The sequence below is a fragment of the Tachypleus tridentatus genome, chromosome 3, assembly GCF_004210375.1.
Source record: "Tachypleus tridentatus isolate NWPU-2018 chromosome 3, ASM421037v1, whole genome shotgun sequence".
Taxonomy (NCBI): Eukaryota; Metazoa; Arthropoda; class Merostomata; order Xiphosura; family Limulidae; genus Tachypleus; species Tachypleus tridentatus.
Genome location: NC_134827.1, coordinates 34,230,761 through 34,256,061, shown reverse-complemented (window position 1 = coordinate 34,256,061; position 25,301 = coordinate 34,230,761). Strand labels below are relative to the sequence as shown.

The 25,301-nt window shown below is 34.7% G+C and overlaps 1 protein-coding gene across 1 annotated transcript; it reads left to right on the top strand.

The window, feature by feature from the left end:
• The first annotated feature begins 12,196 nt into the window (after nt 1–12,196).
• On the top strand, nt 12,197–23,319 carry LOC143246670 (uncharacterized). The gene is made up of 5 exons (XM_076493744.1): nt 12,197–12,618; nt 16,444–16,587; nt 16,860–17,168; nt 18,928–19,134; nt 21,976–23,319. The coding sequence occupies exons 1-5, from the start codon at nt 12,472–12,474 to the stop codon at nt 22,879–22,881; spliced, it is 1,713 nt and encodes a 570-aa protein (XP_076349859.1). The 5' UTR covers nt 12,197–12,471; the 3' UTR covers nt 22,882–23,319.
• The last annotated feature ends 1,982 nt before the right edge of the window (nt 23,320–25,301 follow it).

Below are 25,301 nucleotides of genomic sequence, written 5' to 3'. Positions count from 1 at the left end.
CAGACTTACCGCTGTGTCACTGGTGGAAGCACAGGAACATTCTAGTATAGGAACTCGTAGAACCTTCTTTGCTTGACTACTGTAGCGTTGAGCCATGGAAAGAACAGCTGACCAGTAACGTAGGATAACAGTACGGTTACCTCGTGACCGTAAAAAAAGACTTACTCTCTGGACCAACGTCTGTAGTCCTACAGAAATTTGGTTTGAATTTCGCGCAAAGCTCAACGAGGGCTATCTGTGCTAGCCGTCCCTAATTTAGTAGCGTAAGAATAGAGAGAAGACAGCTAGTCATCACCACCCACCGCCAACTGTTGGGCTATTCTTTTACCAACTAGTAGTTGGATTGACCATAACATTATAACGCTCCCACGGCTGAAAGGGCTAGTATGTTTGGTGTGACGGGGATTTGAACCCGCGATTCTCAGATTACGAGTCGAGCGTTCTAACAACCTGACCATGCCGGGTCGAAGTTCACTTAGAACACTCGGTCGAACCTGCTGTTATTCATTGGAAGAACTTGTCGGGAAAATAGATTGATCTGAACATACTACAAAATCACTAATTTGTAAAATATTTAAAAGACCGTAATATTAATTACAGGTTATTATTATCTCTTTCTTTATGTGTCACATGAAGCGTTAAAAACTAAATATAGCTGTTAAAGTCGTTAACCCACGAGATGTTTGGTGAATACGTAGCTTAAAAAATAGTGGTTAAGACCACTAAAAAGATATAGGACCTCTAGAACCGCGTGGATAAGGCACTCAACTCGTAATCCGAGGGGCGCAGGTTCGAATCTCCGTTGCACCCAACATGCTTGCCCTTTCAGCCATGGGGGCGTTATAATGTGACAGTAAATCCCACTATTCGTTGGTAAAAGAGTAGCCCAAGAGTGGATGGTGACAATTAGTTGCCTTCCCTCTAGTTTTACACTGCAAAATTAAGAACGACTAGCCCAGATAGCCCTAGTGTAGCTTTGTGCAAAATTCAAAGCAAACAAAACTGAAGGGATAAATACGAAAAATATAATATTTTAAGATTTAAAAAAGTTTTTGGTAAATGAATTTTATTAAAACATTAAATATAAACAAAAGTGAGTATTATTCCATTATAACCCTCAACTGTTACTTTAAGCCTAACGTTTAAGAACAAAGTATAATTGTGTTTTTTCACTAATTTACCTTCACACTGAAATAATACAGTTTATCTTTAATTTTTATGCCAGAACAGAGGTATGTCTGCAGACTTACAACGCTAAAAACCAGGTTTCGATACCCGTGGTGGGCAGAGTAGAGATAGCCCATTGTGTAGATTTGTGCTTAATTACAAACACTCAAAATCTTTAATTATGTATAATTTAGATGTAGGACCTCCTTAGAAGTAATAATAACTAGTTTTTGATGTCTACGTAATGTTAATAATACAGTGTATTTAGCCTGATTTATATTATAACCTAACTATAACAGTAATAGGTGAGTTTAACCTAATGGATTTAAGTACAAGTAAATTAATTAATTTTTCAAACACCAAGAAACAACAAATTAATTTCTATATTATATTTATTCTAAAAATAATGTATTTTTCCTGTCTTGCGTTTTACTTTAGTGTGAAGGCAAATTGAAATGAAAAATAAAACAGATTAAAAATTTTCACTAAGGGTTTTGTTTGTTTGTTTTCTAAATTTCGCACAAAGCTACTCGAGGACTATCTGCGCTAGCCGTTCCTAATTTAGCAGTGTAAGACTAGAGGAAAGACAACTAGCTAGTCATCACCACCCACCGCCAACTCTTGGGCTACTCTTTTACCAACGAATAGTGAGATTAACCTTCACATTAGACCTCCCGCACAGCTGAAAGGGCGAGCATGTTTTGTGTGACAAAGATTCGAACCCGCAACCCTCGGATTACGAGACGAGTGCCTTAACCACCTGGCCATGCCGGGCTTTCACTAAGGCAGTAGAAAAGTCACCACTGAGCACAGTTCTTTAAACAGAAGGTTCATCAAATATTATGCTAGAGGTTGTGAGTCTGTATGTTTTTTAAACTCTGTCTTTTCCGAAAGATTGTTAATATACAAAATTTACACAGCGGCCATCTTTAGTAGGAAAACACAACCAGCATATACATTTATGTATATATGAAACGAAATAAGTTTACGTATTTGCAGTAAGTGCGTGATGGTAAAACAAAGAAACGCCAAAAATAAACTTTTACTCAGTGTGAGTAGCTTCCCCTTAATATGAATGAAAAATAAAATTACAATTTTAAGTAAATTTAACCTCTTAGATGTTGTTTTTTTTTTAACAAAACAAAGTTAGCTAAAATCAATCAAAATCTGGATTATAATGTTTATTCTATACAAAGTCATATAACAGTTTAAAGACACACAAACGCTGTATCTGATGCAATACTTACTCTCACTTCTATAATACAGTCTGAAATAAGAACGACAAAAATAATAGTTGTACTCAACAAGAAGAGCTTGCCCTTAAAATTAACGTGAATACATTACGCGATCCGCCGACAGGAAAGACAGCTCTCTATCTCAGGAGAGCAAGGGTGAAGCCACAACCGTTTTTTCCTGCAGCAGAACAAGCGTAATGGCCAATTAGTAGTCCCAGTCCAGAGTGCAGCTATACTATGGAAATATCAGTAGGTTTAACGAGCAGCTTTCAGCATGCAAACTGAATTGATTGGTTTTGTTTGGTTTGTTTTAAATTTTGCTCAAAGCAACACAAGAGCTATCTGCGCTAGCCGTTCCTAAGTTAGCAGTGTAAGATTAGAGGGAAGGCAGCTAGTCATCACCACCCACCGCTAACTCTTGGGCTACTCTTTTACCGACGAATAGTGGGATTGAAAGTAACATTATAACGCCCCCACGGCTGAAAGGGCGAGCTTGTTTGGTGTGACGGGAATTCGAGCAAACTGAATTGAAAGACAACAAAAATTTCGAAAATTTTGCATATTAACTAAAGGGGTAGCAGAGATATGATATCTGCCTCTTCTACCGTTGTACCAGCGGGGGACTAAACACATTTATATTACATAAACTGTATCCTGACTGGTGAGATAAATAAGATAAGATACACTGTATCATTACTACAGAGATAAACTAGGTAAGGTACATTGTATTCTGACTACAGAGATAAGCTAGGTAAGGTACATTGTATTCTGACTACAGAGATAAACTAGGTAAGGTACATTGTATTCTGACTACAGAGATAAGCTAGGTAAGGTACATTGTATCATGGTAAGGTACATCCTGACTACAGAGATGAGCATGATAGTATTCTGACTACAGAGATAAACTAGGTAAGGTACACTGTATCCTGACTACAGAGATAAACAGTGTATGGTACACTGTATCCTGATTGATTGGGTTGAGTAGGATAATTACATCGTTTATTTACTGAGTATCGGTACTTAAACAAGCTATTTATAGTATACACGAACTAATTAAATAAGTTAACCACCCTGTATACAACCAATAATTCTATATATATATATATATATCATAGCGAAAGTATATAAAATAATCGAGATATTGTATATACATATATGAGTGTGTTTACGTGCAAGTCTACAATTTATGGATGAAGAGAGATAACATAGCACGCTAACATTAGTATTATTTTATATATATTCCACAGTGGATTGTTATAATATATAATATTATATTTGAAAAAAACACAAAACACGTGGGCTTCGTAAGATGATGTAATAAAGAAAAAATGTGTTTACGTAAGGTATAAATTTAATGTTAGTGTATTTGTTGATTAGGGTGTCAGGTTTCTCCAGACTTTATGGATTAAGGTTCAGTGTTTTTTATTTAAAATGTATAGTTGACACTAATTTGTTGACACAATGACGTTTCACTGTCATATGCTGTACTTTTATTTTCAGTTGTTCAGGACAACATATTACTAAGGACGGGGTTAGTACGCAGGGATAAGTCGAGGAAAAGTGGTTGTTGCATTCAGTATTTTACTTCATGATGTTTACAAATAATTCTTAAAGGTGAGTTATAACCTTATTTTGAGCACCCGCTTGCCATTAGCAAGTTCTACAGAGCTTTTACAGCAGTAACATTATTTTTTTCTTTTACCACAGTTATTTTTGTGAGGAAATAATAAAAAGGTAAGCTATTACTTAGTAATGAGTTCAGTTTACGAGTATATATTATTTCCATGTTTCATACGTAACACTTACCCTTCTGGCGATAGATGGCAGCACACATTGTTCTTACATAACGACCGTTTCTGACTTTTCATTTCATAAATATTTTTATCAAAACAGTTTCAATCTAAATAAAGAAAGAATAATTTAAAATCATATTGAAGCTATCAAGAATATCAAATATATATCCAAATGGCAGATCTATCTACAAGTTATTGATGTCTGAATTTAAAAACACTAGTTTCTTAATTATCAAAACAATAATTTATATAGTAATCTACTTTCTTCAAATTTTCACTGGGGTTGAGTCTGCCAGCTGTATGTGTATACGTGGCATAATATTTTGTGGCATGTGATTTCCATGATGCCTTCCCTATTAACTGACATGACCCTAGCATGTAGTGGAGTCGATTGTATGTACATGAAGTGAGTTGGGAGATGTGTTCCTGTAAATATTCCCTTAACATCAGCCCAACGTTCACTTGTACCATCCTGGAGGGACTATTCCAGCTTTACTATCCTCCTCTATAATCCTAAATTAGAGAAACTGATAAAAGTGATATGATATTAACAATATATACTACCACTTAATTACAGAAATAAAACTAACATTCACTTATTAACCTACTTTAATAAAATTGCTTTAAAAAAGAAGTTGCAATTAATTAGAAAGAAATATGGTCGGAATGACAACACAAAACTATACAGAGGTAAGTAGTCAATGAGTACTGAGTCAGTCTTACAAACGTATAGCTATTAGCAACTGTAAGACTGTATAGCATTATTCAGATTAAATACTTTTATTCAAACCTAAATTTGTGGAACTGACAGGAATCCAGTACATAGTTGTTGTTTGGTTGCTGTTGTTGTTTTTTGTGGTGATGATGGTGGGAGATCATGTTACTTAAGTAATGATTTTTGTATGGTTTTGTGTATTAATCACTGCCTTCCTTCTATACTGTTTGGAATTGCCATCTATAAATTATACTTAATATCTGATTTTTAATCGCTTATAAAATGGAACTATAGACAATTGATTCTACTGTTTCAGCAAAATTAATGGTTCGACACCCCTCAGAGAACAGAGAAGATAGTCCAATGTGGCTCTGTTATACAAAAATAGAAACTTTTCAGGAAACCAATTCAGATACTTATTTAGTTTGAAGTATTTAAGTTTTTTTCAGCCCTTTAGCGAACATCTAAAAATAAACTGTAAGAATACATCTTGTGTTTAATTGTTTCCTTTGTTTTATAAAATCACAAAATTATTAAGTTCATAATTCATTCATTTTGATTTTTCTTCAGCTCTCCTTAGAAACATATGTAAATACATTGCAAAGGTGTATCAGTTTCCTTCCCAGTCGGCCTGGCATGGCCAAGCGTGTTAAGGCGTGCGACTCGTAATCTGAGGGTCGCGGGTTCGCATCCCCATCGCGCCAAACATGCTCGCCCTCTCAGCCGTGGGGGCGTTATAATGTTCGGTCAATCGCACTATTCGTTGGTAAAAGAGTAGCCCAAGAGTCGGCGGTGGGTGGTGATGACTAGCTGCCTTCCCTCTAGTCTTACACTGCTAAATTAGGGACGGCTAGCACAGATAATCCTCGAGTAGCTTTGTGCGAAATTCAAAAACAAACAAACAAACTCTTCCCAGTCATGTGCAACAAGCTCATCCTTTTCTTCCTTATGCATGTTGTTCTGAGAACTGAGTCCATTTTAGCAATTCATTATTGCTCTTGGCATTGTGATGATGGCAATGTTGTTTGTAAGAGCAAAGGCTGGTATTTTATAAGGTGTATCGACATAAATATTTCTGATATGCGGAGTAATGTCAAACATTGGAAAATTTCGTAAATATACAAAATCATTTTATTTTATAGCGTGGATAATAAAAATTAAATTCCTATATGACACAAAAGAACTACACTAAAGTTAAACTTCAATGTATTCTGGTACTCTATAATGATTGAAGAACCATTTGAAAAAAAAATAATATTTTTAGTGAATATAAAATGTGGTCAAGGGAAATAATTTCCTGAGAAATAATACTCCAGCTTTGAAATTCAAACGTTGTCCTAATTTGTTAAGAATTCGATCAATCTAATTTTAAGTTTCACAAAAAGTATTAAAATAATTGTTTTGATCGTTCAAGGAAACCGACAGTTGCCAAAATTTAAAATGTATATATAATATTTATTTATAATAACATATTTTTGTTGTTTTTCCTTGTGATGCTCTTGGATATACTTGTGTACGATCAATCCAAGGGCTCTTATAATAAAGTACGTTTCTCACGTATACTATGGATATGTTTAATACTATATCACACGTTGTAACGTACAGGTGGCCTACCTCAATACACACAAAAAAAATTCAGTTCTGTAGTTAAATACTATCACTTATAGGTAATAGTCTAAATAAACCACGGAATTATTTTTGTTGGTTTCTCAAAATATAGTTCACAGATACGTATTTACTGTGTAGTATAAATGTATTTAAGAAAGTTTGATTTGAATTTCGCGAAAAGTTACACTAAGGCTATCTCCACACGTGATCCCTAATGTAGTAGTGAAAGACTAGATGGACAACAACTGCTCGTCACTACCAATTACAATAATGTACTGAAGCATCAGTTGTTGTATTTCAATTTTATACACTGTATAATTCCATTATCTAGTGGCTGAAGAACTGATGTTGTACATGAAGGTAGAAAGACTAAACGAACGTATGAAAGTTGAACTTTTGGGTGACAAGTTAGATTATCTAGGAAAAGTAGAATATTCCTATTTTCTTGTTCCATTCTTTTGTTTAATTTATTCAAAAATTCCTCTAATATAACACTTGTCATCCACACTTTATTATTAGCTTTCTATTCCACAGGAAGTTCATTCTTCCTTAAATGTTGATAGCCCGGCATGGTCAAGCGTGTTAAGGCGTGCGACTCGTAATCTGAGGGTCGCGGGTTCGAATTCCCGTCGCACCAAACATGCTCGCCCTTTCAGCCGTGGGGGCGTTATAATGTTACGGTCAATCCTACTATTCATTGATAAAAGAGTAGCCCAAGAGTTGGCAGTGGGTGGTGATGACTAGCTGCCTTCCCTCTAGTCTTACACTACTAAATTAGGAACGGCTAGCGCAGATAGCCCTCGAGTAGCTTTGCGCGAAATTCAAAACAACCAACGTCCACCTTACGCAGGTTCCACCATATAGAGGGCCTTTAATAAGAGAAATCTTAAGATAACGCTACAAACTTTTGATATTTCCGGCTTGTACGAGGTCTATTAAAAAAATACGCGGACTGACGTCATAAAACAAAATGTACTTTATTTAGAAGTTACAGGTCTGGGATCCCTTCAAAGTACTCTCCTCCCCAACGCACACACGTATCCCAACGGTGTTTCCACTTGTTGAAACAGTCCTGGTACGCTTCTTTTGTAATGTCCTCCAGCTCCTTCGTCGCATTTGCCTTAATCTCGGGAATCGTCTCAAATCTTCTTCCTTTCAAGGGCCTTTTGAGTTTGGGGAACAAGAAAAAATCGCAAGGAGCAAAATCAGGTGAGTAGGGGTGGGTGGGGAAGAACAGTGATCGAGTGTTTGGCCAAAAACTCACGAGTTCTGAGGGCCGAATTTCGCAGCAACGCGGTGCATCTTCAATTTTTCGGTCAAAATCTCGTAACAAGATCCAACTGATATCCTACACTCTTCAGCAAGCTCCCTGACAGTCAGACGTCGATTTGCCCGCACCAGGGTGTTGATTTTGTCGACATGTGGGTCGTCAGTTGACGTGGAAGGACGTCCAGGACGCTCATCATCTTCAATGGACTGTCGACCATCCTTAAAACGTTCATGCCACTTGAAACATGCCGTACGTTTCATAGCAACATCACCGTAAGCCGTGTTAAGCATAGCAAAAGTTTCAGTCGCAGATTTTCCAAGTTTAACACAAAATTTCACAGCATGTCGTTGCTCCTTCAGGCCATTCATTCTGAAATCCGCCAAACGAAAAAATCGCACTTCACTTAAAACCGCGTAGCTAATACACAAATGAAGATATCTGCAATCGAGAAATGGCGTCGTAATCAGCTGATCTGTGCGAACCTAGCGACACTAAGCGGATTCCCCTGGAACCAACTGGAGCCACGCAATTCAAACAGTCCGCGTATTTTTTGAACAGTCCTCGTACAGATTTCACTATATTATATAATATAAATCTGTTTATACCTCAACACAAAATATCTTGTGTTTCACGTTTAATGCAAAGATTAAAATTCTACGTTTACGAACTAGAGTGAAGACCTGCTTATAATTCATTCATGATGAAAAAGAAGAAAACGTCTGTATATTCGTTAGTTAGGGTCTTTTAGTTTTGTTTGTTTGTTGTTAAACGAAAAATCTATGCAGTACTGAGTGAATTTTGTGTTGTTTTTCCACAAGCTATTTATTTCTTTATCAACAACAGTAGTAAGTCCAGGCTAATTTTGCATTTGCTTGAGATTTGTGACGGGTTTACTACCATATATCTGTTTTAATATTAATGTTTGTTGGAATAAAATATATATTTAGACATGTTCATAACTTATACTGTTAAATCTGTGTTGCGAAATTCCTGCCTATTCACTAAACTTGTAGAACATTCTCCATTGTAAAAATCATCAATATATGTCTGTACTTAAACACTAGTATATCTCATATTTTTGTGTAGACTGAAGTTTCTAGAAACTTTCCTTACGTCTATAAATGTAACAACTCTACGCGCAAAGAAACAATATATATTATTGATTTGATTTAATTAGTGTACTATAAACCTCGAAAGCTATAATTATTTTTAACACTTATTAATCGGAAACTTCAGATACTTGACCAGCAACTTTTATATATTTCGAACATTACAAACCATTTAATTTCAATGTATTTTTACGAAAACATTACGTAATTTAGTGATGGAATAAATAACTCGAGGTGTGGCCGGCTAAGAAAGAAAAATACAGAGCTAGTTAACTACCTGTTAAATGAATTAAACCTACATCAACTCGAAATTGATCCGCTCATCGTGAACCTTTGATAAGCTATCAAGAAAGTGCCATACAAGATAGACAACTTAATATTGTTTGTAAGTACGTAAATTTTTTTTATATATAAACTGTAGTACAAGTGTTGCACGTATAGATAAACTACAATTTTCTGTCTGTATCTCTCGATAACTTAGCTGAAAGAACTGGAGAAACCTCGAGGTAGGGACATTCTGATATCGATAACAACCAACTACTTATGGTCCAGAAACATCAATTTTTATATTATGCTGCAGCATAATCCATTCAAATTAACGAGGGTAGAAACTGAGGTGATTGGTCCAGCAATTAGAGTGGACTCGTCTCCTCTGTTTTTAGTGATTGGTGCCCAGTGACTCAGTACTGGACGTCAAATGACGTAAAAGGTTACAAGAAAGGTTATCCGTCTATAGAATTTCTCATCCTACTAGTCTGTCTTGTATGGACGTCTTTTTGACCAGACGACATTTGTTGCTACATTGTGGATACTTTCGCATCCGTAAACATACTTGTTTAGTTTCACACAGCCGTCAAGTTAGAATCACCTCACGCAAGAATATTTGATGTGCAGGTGGTGTTTAATACAACGTGAGTTGTTCTTCATAAATGTGTTCGACGTTCTCCTTTCGTTAACATTTCACAACTAATATTATGCAACACATCCGCAACTATGTAGTTTAGTTCATAAGAAAACTTTGTCAAATCATTGTTTATTTTAAAGTTGTAGTTCAGCTCTTGAAAAGGCTTAGTGGAAACATTTACTTAATGTTTTGTAACACGGTCATAAGTTTGTCATGTAGATGTTAAGTGTTAGCTCATGTGAAAGTGTAGATGCTAAGGTTTTTCTTCACATTTATACAGGTATTTACTTGATGTTCCGTGTGTGTTTTTTTAAGATTTGTAAATAAAAAGTTCTAAAAATAACAACTTCTTGGAAAACTTAAGACATTAAAGATTTAATTACAGATTGAAATTAGGCTAATTAATGAACAGGTCTTTATTAAATGAATTTTTGAAAAGCAGTTTTCTCCTAATGAAATTTAGTTACTGGATAAAAATTATGCAGTTAAATTGTCCAATATTTTGCACATAGTTACTCACCACTATATATGAGCGGTTAATCTTTCTGGATTTTGTTTATTGTAAACGCTTTATGGACAGTTGCATATCTATGTAACAAAAATTCTGAAGAAAAGTTGAACCTCACTACTGTTATAACACATAACTCACCTAATCTCCAAAAATTACACTCAGATGTATACGTCACTAACTGACGACAGTAAAAATATAGTAAGGGTGAGCTCTTTCTCCTTCATTGTTATATCTAAATTTTACACATGGACGTATATTCATACCTAAAAGAAAAAATAACTACTTTAATTTTTGTAAGAGTATATGGTCCGGCATGGCCAAGTGTGTTAAGGCGTTCGGCTCCTAATCCCTTTCAGCCGTGGAGGCGTTATAAAGTGACGGTCAATCCCACTATTCGTTGGTAAAAGAGTAGCCCAAAAGTTGGTGGTGGGTGGTGATGACTAGCTGCCTTCCCTCTAGTTTTACACTGCTAAATCAGGGACGGCCATCGCAGATAGCCCTCGTGTAGCTTTGCGCGAGATTCAAAACAAACAAACAAATGGTAAGAGTTTTAGTAATTTGGTAAGGAATAGTAATGCATGAATAAAATAAAGTCGTTGTGCTTCCCTCTACTGGTCTTTCACCGAACTTCGATTAAAATAATATCCTCAGGCTTACAATTTATATCAAATTTACTAGATCTTGGAAATCTTAAAATCTACACAATTAATGGACATTAATAAAATATTACTAACGTTATTTTATTCTTCAGTATCTCATCAGAAACTTCTTGGTACAATTCAATTACATAAATTTAAAAATTGACTTCTTAAAAAGTTACAGGTACTGATCTTGCTCCCAGAAGTATAAAAAAACTTATAAATTAAAAAAGTATTTGCTTTCATTTTGCTTAACATAAAACTATCTGCCAAGTGCCAAAATCCATTGAATATTTTATTCTTTTATATTAAGAATAAAAATGCTAAAATCTAAACAAATTTTTATTGTTGGTAGGAATAATCCGTGGTATTTTATATTTAAAAAACACCTTAAACTTTACTGTACTACGAGGGCTGTTCAAAAAATATGCGGACTGTTTGAATTGCGTGGCTCCAGTTGGTTCTAGGGGAATCCGCTTGGTGTAGCTAGGTTCGCACAGATCAGCTGATTACGACACCATTTCCCGATTGCAGATATCTTCATTTGTGTATTAGCTACGCGGTTTTAAGTGAAGTGCGATTTTTTCGTTTGGCGGATTTCAGAATGAATGACTTGAAGGAGCAACGACTTGCTGTAAAATTTTGTGTTAAACTTGGAAAATCTGCGACTGAAACTTTTGCTATGCTTAACACGGCTTACGGTGATGTTGCTATGAAACGTACGGCATGTTTCAAGTGGCATGAACGTTTTAAGGATGGTCGACAGTCCATTGAAGATGATAAGCGTCCTGGACGTCCTTCCACGTCAACAAAATCAACACCCTGGTGCGGGCAAATCGACGTCTGACTGTCAGGGGAGCTTGCTGAAGAGTGTGGGATATCAGTTGGATCTTGTTACGAGATTTTGACCGAAAAATTGAAGATGCACCGCGTCGCTGCGAAATTCGGCCCTCAGAACTCGTGAGTTTTTGGCCAAAAACTCGAACACTGTTCTTCCCCACCCACCCCCCTACTCATCTGACCTTGCTCCTTGCGATTTTTTCTTGTTCCCCAAACTCAAAAGGCCCTTGAAAGGAAGAAGATTTGAGAGGATTCCCGAGATTAAGGCAAATGCGACGAAGGAGCTGGAGGACATTACAAAAGAAGCGTACCAGGACTGTTTCAACAAGCAGAAACACCGTTGGGATAAGTGTGTGCGTTGGGGAGGAGAGTACTTTGAAGGGGTCCCAGACCTGTAACTTCTAAATAAAGTACATTTTGTTTTATGACGTCAGTCCGCGTATTTTTTGAACAGACCTCGTATATTTACTTTTTACTTTATTGATAAGAATGTTACTAGCAGAATAACGTTTGTGTCAACTTTGCTGGCTGACTCTGATATTCAAAACTTTATTTATTTGGAAGAAAAAATTATATAGTGATCCGTATTTCTCGAATTTATATTTAAAAATAATGATTAAAGATATTTTGTAACGTTACAACAACAATAAAATATCTTCTAACAGATTATACGCGCTTAAAATGGCGACTGCGGCAGTTGAAGATGATGAGGCTTGGTTGTATGGGGAATCGGATGAGAAGAAAGACGGAACAGGAGTTGTAGCAGATGAAAGTTCGAAATCCATTCTAACTGATGATTCTTTAAACGTTGCTGATCTGAGTTTACAAGTACGTGCTATTATTTTGTTTATATTTTTCGCTTTCCTTCACCATCAAACATTAAGTTGAATATAATGCTAACAGCGATAGTACTTGTTAACTTGGCTCTCGGTTGTTTAGGCCTAATGATAATACTAGAACTATATTACTAAGCCTATTTATGGTGTAGTATACCAGCGTTAGGTTTAATTTAGTACACGTATAACTATTAAACTTCAGTGAATTCACAATACGTATGCGCAGTTGTTACTAAATGTCTTTCGTTTTATGTTACTTTGCATATTTATTGTTGTAATTTTTATTAACATTTTAGCAGTAACATATTTGAAAGAGTGGTTACTAAGACTAAGACTTAACTTTGAAGTCAAAATTTGTACATTTTAGAAACTTTGAAGGTACCACTAGACACTGCAACAAGTTTATAACGCTACTAGCAGTACTAATAATAATATATCAGTGGTCTTTCTGGAAGTAAAATTTTGTTTGACTTATTGCAATAGTAACACGTAACTTGAATTACTGCTGTGCTAATAATAGTATTATTTTTACTCCAAATGGCTAAATAACGTTAATAGTAGGGGGTCATTGAATGTCTAATTGAAACATTGCAAATAAAGTTGTTTTACCTAGTAGCATGAGGCACTGTGTGAATCTTGTGCTAAAATGTAACCATAATAAAATACATAATTTTAAAAACCTATACAAGTGACTTTACATTGATAAATCAAACAAAACCTGTCAACAACCAATTGTTAAAAATCAAGTACAAACTTATGTATTTACCTATTAAACTAAAGGAAAATTTGTGTTCAGTGTCTGTTATGATGTAACAAACTGTTGTCAATGCAACTATCTACTATCAGTTCAAGTTGTACAGGTATATATGTATATCAATTTATGAATTATCAAATATGGACCATTAAGTTTATTACATTTTTGTTTTTACAAGTTAAATGACCAGTTGACTTTTATCAATAGCTTTAAAGTTTTGTTTGTCTGTTTTCAAATATAAAATACTTTGGATACAAAACACACATGTCAACAGTGAAGTGAGGTGCTGTTTTTTGAGTCACTGGCTCGTGCTGGCCAAGAACCCATCTAATAGTGTCCTGTTTTTGGTGCTCCACTGGTCACCACAAAATGGTGTAAAAATGTTTCGTGATTGTGGTATTATTCTTGTAATCAAATTTACAACTAGTGGAAGTATGGTTGCATTGAAATAAACAATGTAAACTTAGAATGTAAAAGCATTGTACATATTTTCATTTATTGTTTGGTGTACAATAATTTAGTATTTTGATTTTGGGAGGTTTATATATATGCAAATGTGACTTTGTACCAAAACATTTCCGTGATGTGAACTGTAATTCCCTGGGAATCACTATTAATAACAGTTGTACCTCCATTACAAATTTTATACACAGACACTTGTTACTTAAAATGAAAGAAACAACTAAACTTGGGTTTTATAAATTGTAACAGAATGTGCAAAAATGTGATAGATGCTTTCCTGACAGTCTTATCTGGTCATTTAAAATTATAGAATTTTTTCCAATGTGTGAATAAGTCATAAAATATTTATTACAGTGTATTCGATTATTTCCTGTCTGTAATATATACATAATACAAAAAAAGGGTTCAATTACAGTTTATTTCATACAATATGTAATAATCATGGTTTTTAATATTATGGGCACTTTTCACTATCACAATGTGATCTGTGTAATATGACTTATCAGTAACCTTTGACATCTGTTTCATGAGTGCAATTTAACAAATTAATAATTATTAAACAAAATTACTTTGAAAAAGCATAACCAGAAGTTAAGGGAATGTCTTTGAATATTCTTTCTTGATTAAATGTGTAATGATTTTTAAAATTGGGTATTAAAATAAGCTGTTTCATGATGTTCTGCAACACTTGTCAATATAAGAGTCTGGACTTTCATTAGTAGGTGTATGTGAAGGATGTTTATTATAAGTATTTGCTTTCCTGATGCATTTCAAAAATTCTAACAAGATACAAACATGACATTTAAATTTGGCCTTGACATACAATGATGGAAATATATAATGTGTAGTTTAATAACCATATTTATCAAACTATATTACATTTCTTGTATTGTTTCTAGTGTATTTTTGCCAGCTTTATTATACAGAGGTGTCTTTTTCATTTTGCTTTGTAACACTGTTAACAGCAAGGCTCTAAGTTTTAATGAACTTTGCACTTGAAACATTTTTGTATTTGAATTGTTGGTGTTTAACAGTCAATCTTCACAACTTTAGAAACTCATAATGTTGTAAAGTCCAGTTAATAGACATGAACATTATTATATTAAATGTCTGTTTTCTTTTACATGTGTTAAAATCAGGAATAGAAATACTTGAGAATTGTATTCACTCAAGGTAAGCTCTCAAGAAGATTACATGAGTTGTTTTTAATCCATGCAATATGTTCACATTCATTGGTTATGATCAGCAAAAGTTAGCTTGTTTTGAATCCATCCAATATGTTCACACATCCATTGGTTACAATCAGCAAAAGTTAGCTTGTTTTTAATCCATGCAATATGTTCACATTCATTGGTTACGATCAGCAAAAGTTAACTTGTTTTTAATCCATGCAATATGTTCACATTCATTGGTTACGATCAGCAAAAGTCAGCTTGTTTTTAATCCATGCAATATGTTCACATTCATTGGTTACGATCAGCAAAAGTCAGCTTGTTTTTAATCCATGCAATATGTTCACATTCATTGGTTACGATCAGCAAAAGTCAGCTTGTTTTTAATCCATGCAGTATGTTCACACATTCATTGGTTACGATCAGCAAAAGTGAACTAAACAGATGAAACTTTTTAAACAAAATTAGGTTTCTTGGTAATGTAGCATTTTGATACATGTATGTTCATTTCCTTTGTTATGAATTGTTACATAAGTTAACAACTACGTATAGTTGTCCTTTATTTCTATAACTTTTGGAATACAAGAAATTTCTATCAAAAGCACATGACTATTAGAGTATGCACTAAGTTACAGCAATTATGGCAGTTGAAAAAACACTTTTATCTAATGTGCAATTATAGTAACTACATGTAAGGTATGTACATGTTCAAGTTCAGTGTTTAGATAAAGTATTAGATGTTTTGTGGAGTTATACAAAACTGTTCTGTGTACACTTTAGGTTTCATTTAATTTTATAAAGAATTAAACTTTTATTAACATAACTATAAATAATTTCTCACTATATAAGCAGGTTTGTAGCCAGTATTATTTTTTTTTTCATATGATAACAATACATTGATTTTAACTTAAATAATATGAGGTTAACTTGTTCATATTTTACAGACCTGACTGAATCAAACTCTTGCATGTTCATAGGGTTTGCAAATCTTTTGTAACAAAGGAAAATATATTTTGTCAGAAGGCAGAGTATTTGTCATTGGTGGAGGGTAATGCTTTATGTGAATGTAAGAGGGGTATTCGTGTTTTCATAAATTAAACTTTTCTCTTTACATTTTGTAAGTATGGATGTGTAAGGACTAAATGGGTCCTTGTTGTCCATTTGTTATGTTGAAGTAATAGCTGTAGTTTACTTCTTGAAAACATGTTTAGAAAATTTTATTGTAGGTTTTTGAATGAAACAGAAATTAATTTATCCAGGATGATTATTTATAATTCAGGTGACTCTGAGTTAATACCTGGCTCTCGGTATGGCTAATCAAACATACTTTTGCATGTAATGAATTGTTTCATCAGTTGGGAGCTCTATCTCTTAATCCTACTTGTATATTGTCAAAACTGTGTTATGTTTTTGTTTATTGGTAATACAGATTCAAGAACCTAATGACAGAGAAGCGGGAGAGCTAAGTGGGGAAGAAGAGAACCGAGAACAAGATGAACAAGGACCTCCTGGAGTTGAAAAAGAAGATGGAGATGACGATGAAGAAAGTGATTCAGATGATGATGATGTGCAGGTGATTTTTTTTTTAAATTGTGCTTTAGCAGGAAAAGTTTCACCTTTAACTGAATTGTTTATGGCAATTTTTATTGTTTTTCAAAATAATTATATTTATTTATTTCATACATTTTAATGAACTTTTGGCAAATGAAAAGCAAATTATATGTTTTAGGTTCTTATCCTCATAGTGTTTAGGAGAACATTTACTAATTTAATATCTGTACTTTTTCCAGTACATAGAGTAATATATCTTGTAGGTTAAACTCAGTATTATTATTATTTCCACAGGTAACTATAGGAGATATTAAATCAGCACCAACTTATGGCTATGGTGGGCCACCTGTTAATCTCAACATCAAAAGAAGTGGTGTCAGTGGTGCAGGAGCTAAACCAAAAGGTATTGATCTTGACGCTGTGGGAACCATCAATGGTGTTTCGATATACGAGTTTAACCTTGACAGTTTAGAAGAAAAACCTTGGAGAAAACCTGGTGCTGACATCACTGATTATTTCAACTATGGTTTTAGTGAAGAGACTTGGAAGATTTACTGTGAACGACAGAAAAAATTTAGAACTGATGCAAGTGCATTGAGTAAGGTGAGGTCATTGTTCACTGAGTAGTTTGGGCTCGTATCTTGAATTATCTCTTTAAAAACACTAACTTATTTAGTGCACCATTTTAATATACCTGGATTTTATTTATTTACATAAATTAATCTAGTATTATGAGCTGAAAATTATTTTGAAAAATCAAGTTAATTGTTATTGTTTTTGTTTATACAGTTTGTAGTTTGTTGTTTTGTTACTTGATAATATACTGAAGATTATTTGTTTTACAGTAAAAAATATATGGTTGATATCAGGTCATCTCATGAGTAATGTCCAAATATTTAATACAGAAAGTGCATCATCATTTCTGTCTTTGTAGAAGGTTTTAATGACTAAAATATCTAGTAGGACGTGTATAAAAATGTTCAGACAAATAAAAGAAACTAACCCAACTCTACTTTTTCTAATCATTAATCAAATAAACCCTTATAAAGATGGATGTGTCTGAGGAGCACATTAGGTATATAATGATTTATGAGTTTAAAAAAGGTAATAGTGAAGCAGAAACTACACGAAACATTCAAGGTGTTTATGGTGCGGAGTCTCTCAATGAAAGAAAATGTTGAAGGTGGTTTTAGAAGTTCAGATCAGGTGACTACAGTTTAAGTGATGAGTCACATTCAGGTCATCCTGTTGAGTTTAATGATGACTTGCTGCTGGCTGCACTTGATGAAGATTGTGCTGTAACAGTTGAAGAACTAGCACAGCAGCTTAATTGAACCAATTCAACAGTTCACCGTCATCTGCAACAGCTTGGAAAATAGGTCCTCCATGATTTGACAGAAGCTGTTAGAGCAAGAGTGGCCATTTGCACTTCAGTGCACTCTCATGAACGTAACTCACCTTTTTTGGACAGGTTAGTGACTGGAGATGAAAAATGGATATATTATAAAAATGTTAAGTGCTGCAGGCAATGACTCATTGCAGATAAACTGGCTAAACCACAGCCCAAAATGGACCTTCAACCTAGGAAATTCTTGTTAAGCATTTGGTGCGATATTATTGGTGTGATCCACTTTGAGTTGCTGTCACTCAATGTAATGATTACATCGGACTTCTGTTGTCAACAGTTACAATGCTTGAATGTTGGACTAAAAGAAAAGAGGCCTGCTTTGATCAGTCATAAAGGTGTTGTGCTACACCAGGATAATGCACAGATCCCATACAGCAAGGATTACATCTGTAAAGACTGAAGAACTAGCCTGTGAAAAACTTCCACATCCTCCTTATTCTCCAGACTTTGCCCCATCTGATTATCATCTATTCCAAAGTTTGCAGAACTATCTTGATGGAAAAGAGATTGGAACACATTAAGATATCAAAACTACCCTCTTTACATTTTTTCCTCCAAACCCCAATAATTTTATAGAAGTGACATTCAGAAGCTTGTGAATTGTCGTCAGGAAGTAATTATTAATAATGGAACAAACATTATCGATTAAATAACATTAAAAGTGTTTGAAATCCTCTCTATTTTCTAAACCTAAAATTGGACATTACTTAAGAGATGACCTGATATTTTCACACTTATAAAGTTACAAGTATTTAAAAGATAAAATAAGATGAAACTGAAGCACCTTTAAAACAAGTTATCCAGAAAGTCTGTTGAGGTCTTTTTATAAGTCTGCTGTAATTGTAAATAAAACAAATATTATAACACAAAAATAGATCATATTTAACAAACAACTATGTTTTTCAATACTGCAAATTTTGTGTAAAGAAGTATTGAATATTATTTATTTTCTAGGCTCATCCTGGTTTAGTTAAAGACCAGCAGATTCCTACAGCCACTGTAAATGAAAATAGCAAATATGCAGGAATGAATTCAGGTGTCAAGAAAGCAGGGCCACCACCAGGAAGGAAGATGTCTGGAAGCATTGATGTTATTGGTGGAGGAACACCATCATTACCTAGCCGTAGGCCAGCAAGTAACACTAAGGAAAATGTCATTACGGTAACTTGTGTTTTTCTTATGTTAAGATTGGTAATCAGTGCTTTTATTTTGAGGTGATTATATTCATGTGTTTACTCTTTATGTCAGACTCAAATATATGTCAATAATAACTTGCAGCTAAAGCATGCTACCTATGTAGATACAAACTAAAGATTAACCCTGTAAATAATGTAACTAATTTGATATACTCAACTAGGAATGTTAAGTGTTACAAAATATGTGATTAAAATGAATTAATTAATCATTAACATTACCTCACTCTAACTGGTGTTTTGTATTGTATTCTGTAATCCTAATAATGTGCCATGTGGGGTCCAGCCAGATTAAAATTTTTACATCAGTCCCAATTTCACGTACTGATATACCAATGCAAAATAAACCTCACAGTAAGTGTATACAGAGTATATAGATGAGTGAGGATTGCAGGTGAGCAGGCAATGACTGTTTACAGAGTGCTTTTCAACATGGCTCTATATTTTTGGTGTCAAAGAGTTATGAGCTATTCATTTTACCCTGTGCATTGCTGATCTAGCAACAGTTCGTGGTATAGGATAGTAACTACCAGGGTTACTGAAAGAACTGTAAATATGTAATTTGAAAGTTCTTGAGGTGATACTGTATAAAGAATAAAAATATTTAAATTCTTCACATAAACATCAAGTTGTATTCTCGTTTGTCTGAGTGATGCTAGTTCATAGACACATCCCGAGTACATGTGTAACACATCTGATGTTTTGTGTACAACAGACTTGTATGTAACACTAAACACTACCGTCCTTTCATGTAGATGCACTTAATAAATTTGGTATTGTAGTCAGTATTCCTTCTCCAATACAGGGTCAGTAGACTAAACTCAAACCTTTAACAATTTGTTTCAAAAGGTTTTGGAAGCACTTGTTATGTGGGAAAGGGGTGGGTAACGAGGGTGGGAATGGATTAGTTTTATTCTTAATATGATGAAGATTAATTGGACAAGTCAATCATTTGTTGTTGTTTTTTAAGATTATGTTCAGTTATCCTTTTTTTTCTGTTTGTAAGAATTAATATTTTTTACCATGTGAATTTGTTTTTGGATTGTCAACTAGCAACAAGTGAGATTCCATATTGGTAGGAACCCAAAGTTGTTTCTATTAACCACATGTAGAGTGGCATCTGATACACAGTGCAAGATGTACCTTACATAAATAGAAATCCTAGTTCTGACCTAACACAAAGGAAGGGCCAGGTATGGCCAGGTGTTTATGTATGCGACTCGTAATCTGAAGGTCACAGGTTCAACTACCCATCATGCCAAACATGCTCATCCTTTTAGCCATGGGGGCATTATAATGTGACATTCAACCCCACTATTCACTAGTAAAAAAGTAGCCTAAGAGTTGGTGGTGGGCGGTGATGACTAGCTGCCTTCCCTCTAGTCTTATACTGCTAAATTAGGGACAGTTAGCTAGTCCTTTTGTAGCTTTGGGCGAAATTCAAAACAAACAAATACTTTAAAAACTACAACAAGAAATTTGGATTATTTTTAGAGAAGTAATAAATGTTATATTTTCTAGAAGTTCCTATGTGTATTTATAAATGAAAACAAACAAACAATATTTTAAGCACTACTGTATCAGATGGTTCAATAATTGGTTGTGTGTATCAAACCATTTTAGTCTCTGTCTTGATCACTAAAAACTTTTAAAATCGTGGTTCTGCAGTTGAGATTAAAACTGTCCATTTCTAATTTTATCAAAAATACATAGTTTTTCTGAAGCTGTGGTAAACTCGTATGAGTTTAATATTCACATGTTTTTACTCAGTAACTTGTATTGGTTAACTGAATGGATGAAAGAGAGGACTGTATTATCACTGTTAAAAGGTGAGATCTTAAAGGATGTTTATCACAAGTAATTAAATCTAAGTCTTCGATTTAACCCTTCTTGCTAAGTCAGACTTTTTTAGGTTAGAATTTTGATTATAAATTAGCTGGGGTGCCTGTCCCCTGCGTAGAAGCTGTGTAAAATCATGATTAATGAAAGGTTATATTAGGACATCAAAAGTTGCTTCCCTTGTATGTAACTGTAAAACATGCTTATAAAAACTGCAAAACACAAAATTGAAAATTTGTGTGCATCTCCTCATGAATGCAGTGAACCTCCAGATCAGATTTGGTGAAGACCCACCCACAGAAGGTGAGGTAGTGGTAAAAAAAAAATGTTCAAGTGCACAACTGAAAGTTGATCTGTTGTTTATTATATGGATTTTATGCGTACATAAAGTTTAATGGTTATTTTTAATAATTATCCATCTAATTCATTAATTATAAATAACTTAGTTATTTATATGTTTGTAGTTGTTACTGTTAATCTGAAGTATAGTAACCTGATATTATAGACTAACAGATGTAAGTGTATGTGTCAACTAGGATAATAAGACACAGAATTCATGTTGTATGAAATGAATTGTCTTACAGACAGTTTATAAATATATATTGTATATTTATAAATAAAACATTTTATTTTTTCCTAAAATAGAATGAATCTGTATTTGATTGTTTTAAGTAAATCAGAAAGATACTTATAAAAGTTGTATGTACTTGCATTAACCGTCAATATTGTATGTATGGATGAACGTGACGTTTATTTAAGAGATGAGGATGCTGCAAAGCATTGGTTTAACAATTTTTTGTTTTGAAACAACTTTGACCCACTGCAAACTTGGTTTACAGTTAAGACCTGATATTGTTGATTAAATAACCTTACAGTTGTTTGGATTTCCTACATGCATACATTGATTGGTTAATAATTTCTTGCCAGTTAGTTTTATTCATGTAACTGAGTACTTTATGTTCTTCTGCAGGTTATGACAGGACGAAAAGGGAATTTTGAACCACCACCTCCAGGTATTCCACCCCCAAATATTCACCTTCCACCTCCACATTTACCTCCTCCTTTTATGATTCCTCCACACGATGCTAACCTAAGTGTACCACCCCCTCCAGTGCCTCCTCCTGGCATACCACCTACAAATATACCTCCACCACCACCAGGTACAATAGCTAACATCAGCATACCACCGTATTCAAAGAGTTTCGAGAGTAGCTACGGACCTCCACGGTTTCCGCCACCACAACCTCTCAGCCAAGGAGTGACGTCTTTCACAAATCACACAAATTTTTATAACGGTGGACAAACACCTCAGCATACAGGACTTACCACAGAAGCACCATCTAACCAACAGAGTTGGAATAATTCCCCTCGAGAGAAAGACAGAGAACGTGAGAGAGATCGTGAACGAGAAAGAGAGAAGGAAAAAGTGAACGAACGTGAAAGAGACAGGGAACAAGAACACAGAATGGGTTACAATTCCTACGAATACCGTGAATATGAACGTTCTGAAGACGATTATGAAAGAAGGCGTTATCGGGAACGAGACTACCATGAACGGTCTCGTGACAGAGAAAGAGACAGAGATAAAGAGAGAAACTGGGACCGAGAGCGTGAAGAGAGTCTGAACTATGTCCGTGAGCACCCTCGAGAACGCGACCGGGAAAGAGAGAGAGATAAGAGACACAGAGAACATCGGGAACGGGAGGAACGCCATCGATCTTCTCGGAGACGTCATCATCGTGAGGAAGACGAAGAACATCGTTCATCCAGACACAAACACAAGCGATCTAAACGAGAAAAGGAAGAAGAAAGCGCTGGGAGTGAGATTACTGACACGGCTAGTGTAGCCCAAGAGGGAGAAGAAAAACCTGAATAGAAAAGTAATATATTTGTTTCATCTGTCCAGTAAAGAATTATATTGTTCTGTTGGTGGAAATGCTTTACGACCAAGCCTACTTTTCTGTGAATTATGCAGATGGATGATTAGTTTGAAGTCGTTTATGTATATGATTGTATTATTATTTGTACAAGGAGTTGTAAGGTTATATAAACAGTACAGTTAGAAGAACAGTAACTACTCTTGGTACTGTGTAATAAAATGTGAAGTGAGGAGAGTTATTGGAAATGTATGTTTTGAAGTAATGAAAACAAGAACTGGATGTCGTGATATCCCTTTGTTTTTAATGTGGTTAGTTTCATTTTCTACCTTCAGGTATTTCGTTCGCATTTTCAGTTTTGTAACTGTTGTACTTGTAATCGACATCTAGTGGTAAAACTTGAATTTTTACAGCAATTAAAATTTTTGTAACATAAAGAGGTAGCTTTATGACTTAGATTTTGCAAGACCTTTCTGGGGTTTCGTTATTTTGTGTGATAAAACGTTCAGTTAATTAAAGTGTTCTACACAACTGATACAAAATAAAACAAAAACTGCATATATATTGTAAGTGTGGCCCATTTTAGATTGACATGGCTTCATCGTGTAATGACTGTGGTCCTTTTTAGATAGACATGGCTTCATCGTGTAATGACTGTGGTCCTTTTTAGATAGACATGGCTTCATCGTGTAATGAATGTGGTCCTTTTTAGATAGACATGGCTTCATCGTGTAATGACTGTGGACCTTTTTAGATAGACATGACCTCATTGTGTAATGACTGTGGTCCTTTTTAGATAGACATGGCTTCATCATGTATTCAGTATGGTCTTTTTTAGATAAACATGACCTCATTGTGTGATCCCATCCTAAATAGTAACAGATTTCACTGTGTTATTGTGGAAGGGATTGTGTGTTTATGTATATATAATAGTTGGCTTGTTATTAAGATATTCTAGGGGAGAAAAATGATTCAAATATTTTTTTCTGCAGGTATATGAAAATGCAACTACATTTAAGTTCCAACTAGTTTTATTTGCTTGTAGTATATTGGTTTAATGAGATGCATATGTCTCTACTACTAAAAAATTAAAATTGCATTAAAAGGTTTGATGAAAAACTTTAAGGGAACAAAAACGAATGTAAAGAAATGGACAATGTTGAATCACTTGATGACTGAAACTAAAGCTACAGTGTCAAGTAGAGTCACACCTTACATATCTTACAGTGTTCAGTAGAGTCACACCTTACATATCTTACAGTGTTCAGTAGAGTCACACCTTACATATCTTACAGTGTTCAGTAGAGTCACACCTTACATATCTTACAGTGTTCAGTAGAGTCACACCTTACATATCTTACAGTGTTCAGTAGAGTCACACCTTACATATCTTACAGTGTCCAGTAGAGTCGCACCTTACATATCTTACAGTGTCCAGTAGAGTCACACCTTACATATCTTAGTGTCCAGTAGAGTCACACCTTACATATCTTACAGTGTCCAGTAGAGTCACACCATACATATCTTACAGTGTCCAGTAGAGTCACACCTTACATATCTTAGTGTCCAGAAGAGTCAAACTTTACATGTATTACGGTGTCCAGAAGAGTCAAACTTTACATATCTTACGGTGTCCAGTAGAGTCAGACCTTACATATCTTACAGTGTCCAGTAGAGTCAGACCTTGCATATCTTACAGTGTCCAGAAGAGTCAAACTTTACATGTTTTTCACCTCCTGCTTTGAAACACCAACATGAACCAGCTTCCCACCTGAATATTATAAATTCAGAACCAAATATAAGTCATTCTTCTGTTTCTGTTGTACACGTGCGGTTCGGCAAACATGGGGCATTTTATAGTGTGATTAGTCGCAGTTTCAAGTTACCTGTCGTCAGTCATGACAAGACAAGTCCGCATCATATCGTAATGTTCTGTACTCCAGCTGTGGCTGGTTAGTGTGCTGGACCGCAGATCGAACTGCCCAAGGTGTTTGATCATGACAACACGCTTGGTTTTAAAGTTAATATTTCGTTCAAGGAGTTGAACAAAGCCCTTATGACGGTAGGTGCTACTGGTTGTTTCCTCTTTTTCTGGTTAGTAGGTCAAAATTAGTAATGAGTATACCGGAATCTTGAAGGTCTCTGACATGGCCGTTTAGCATAAAGTGATATTTAGGTTAAAAATTCCAATTAATTTATTTTTAATCTATATCTATGCATAGAAATAAGAGGAAAGACGCAGACTATGAGGTATCACGTATTAAAAATCTTGCACCGTGAAACCATACTGCTACGTGACAGCAATGACTAGCACATAAGCAACGTCACGTTTCTGTGTTTTAATGTGACGTCACTGAAACGTTTTGCAACTATAACAAGTATATTATACTTAGAGTTGATGTGTAAACATCACAGTTAG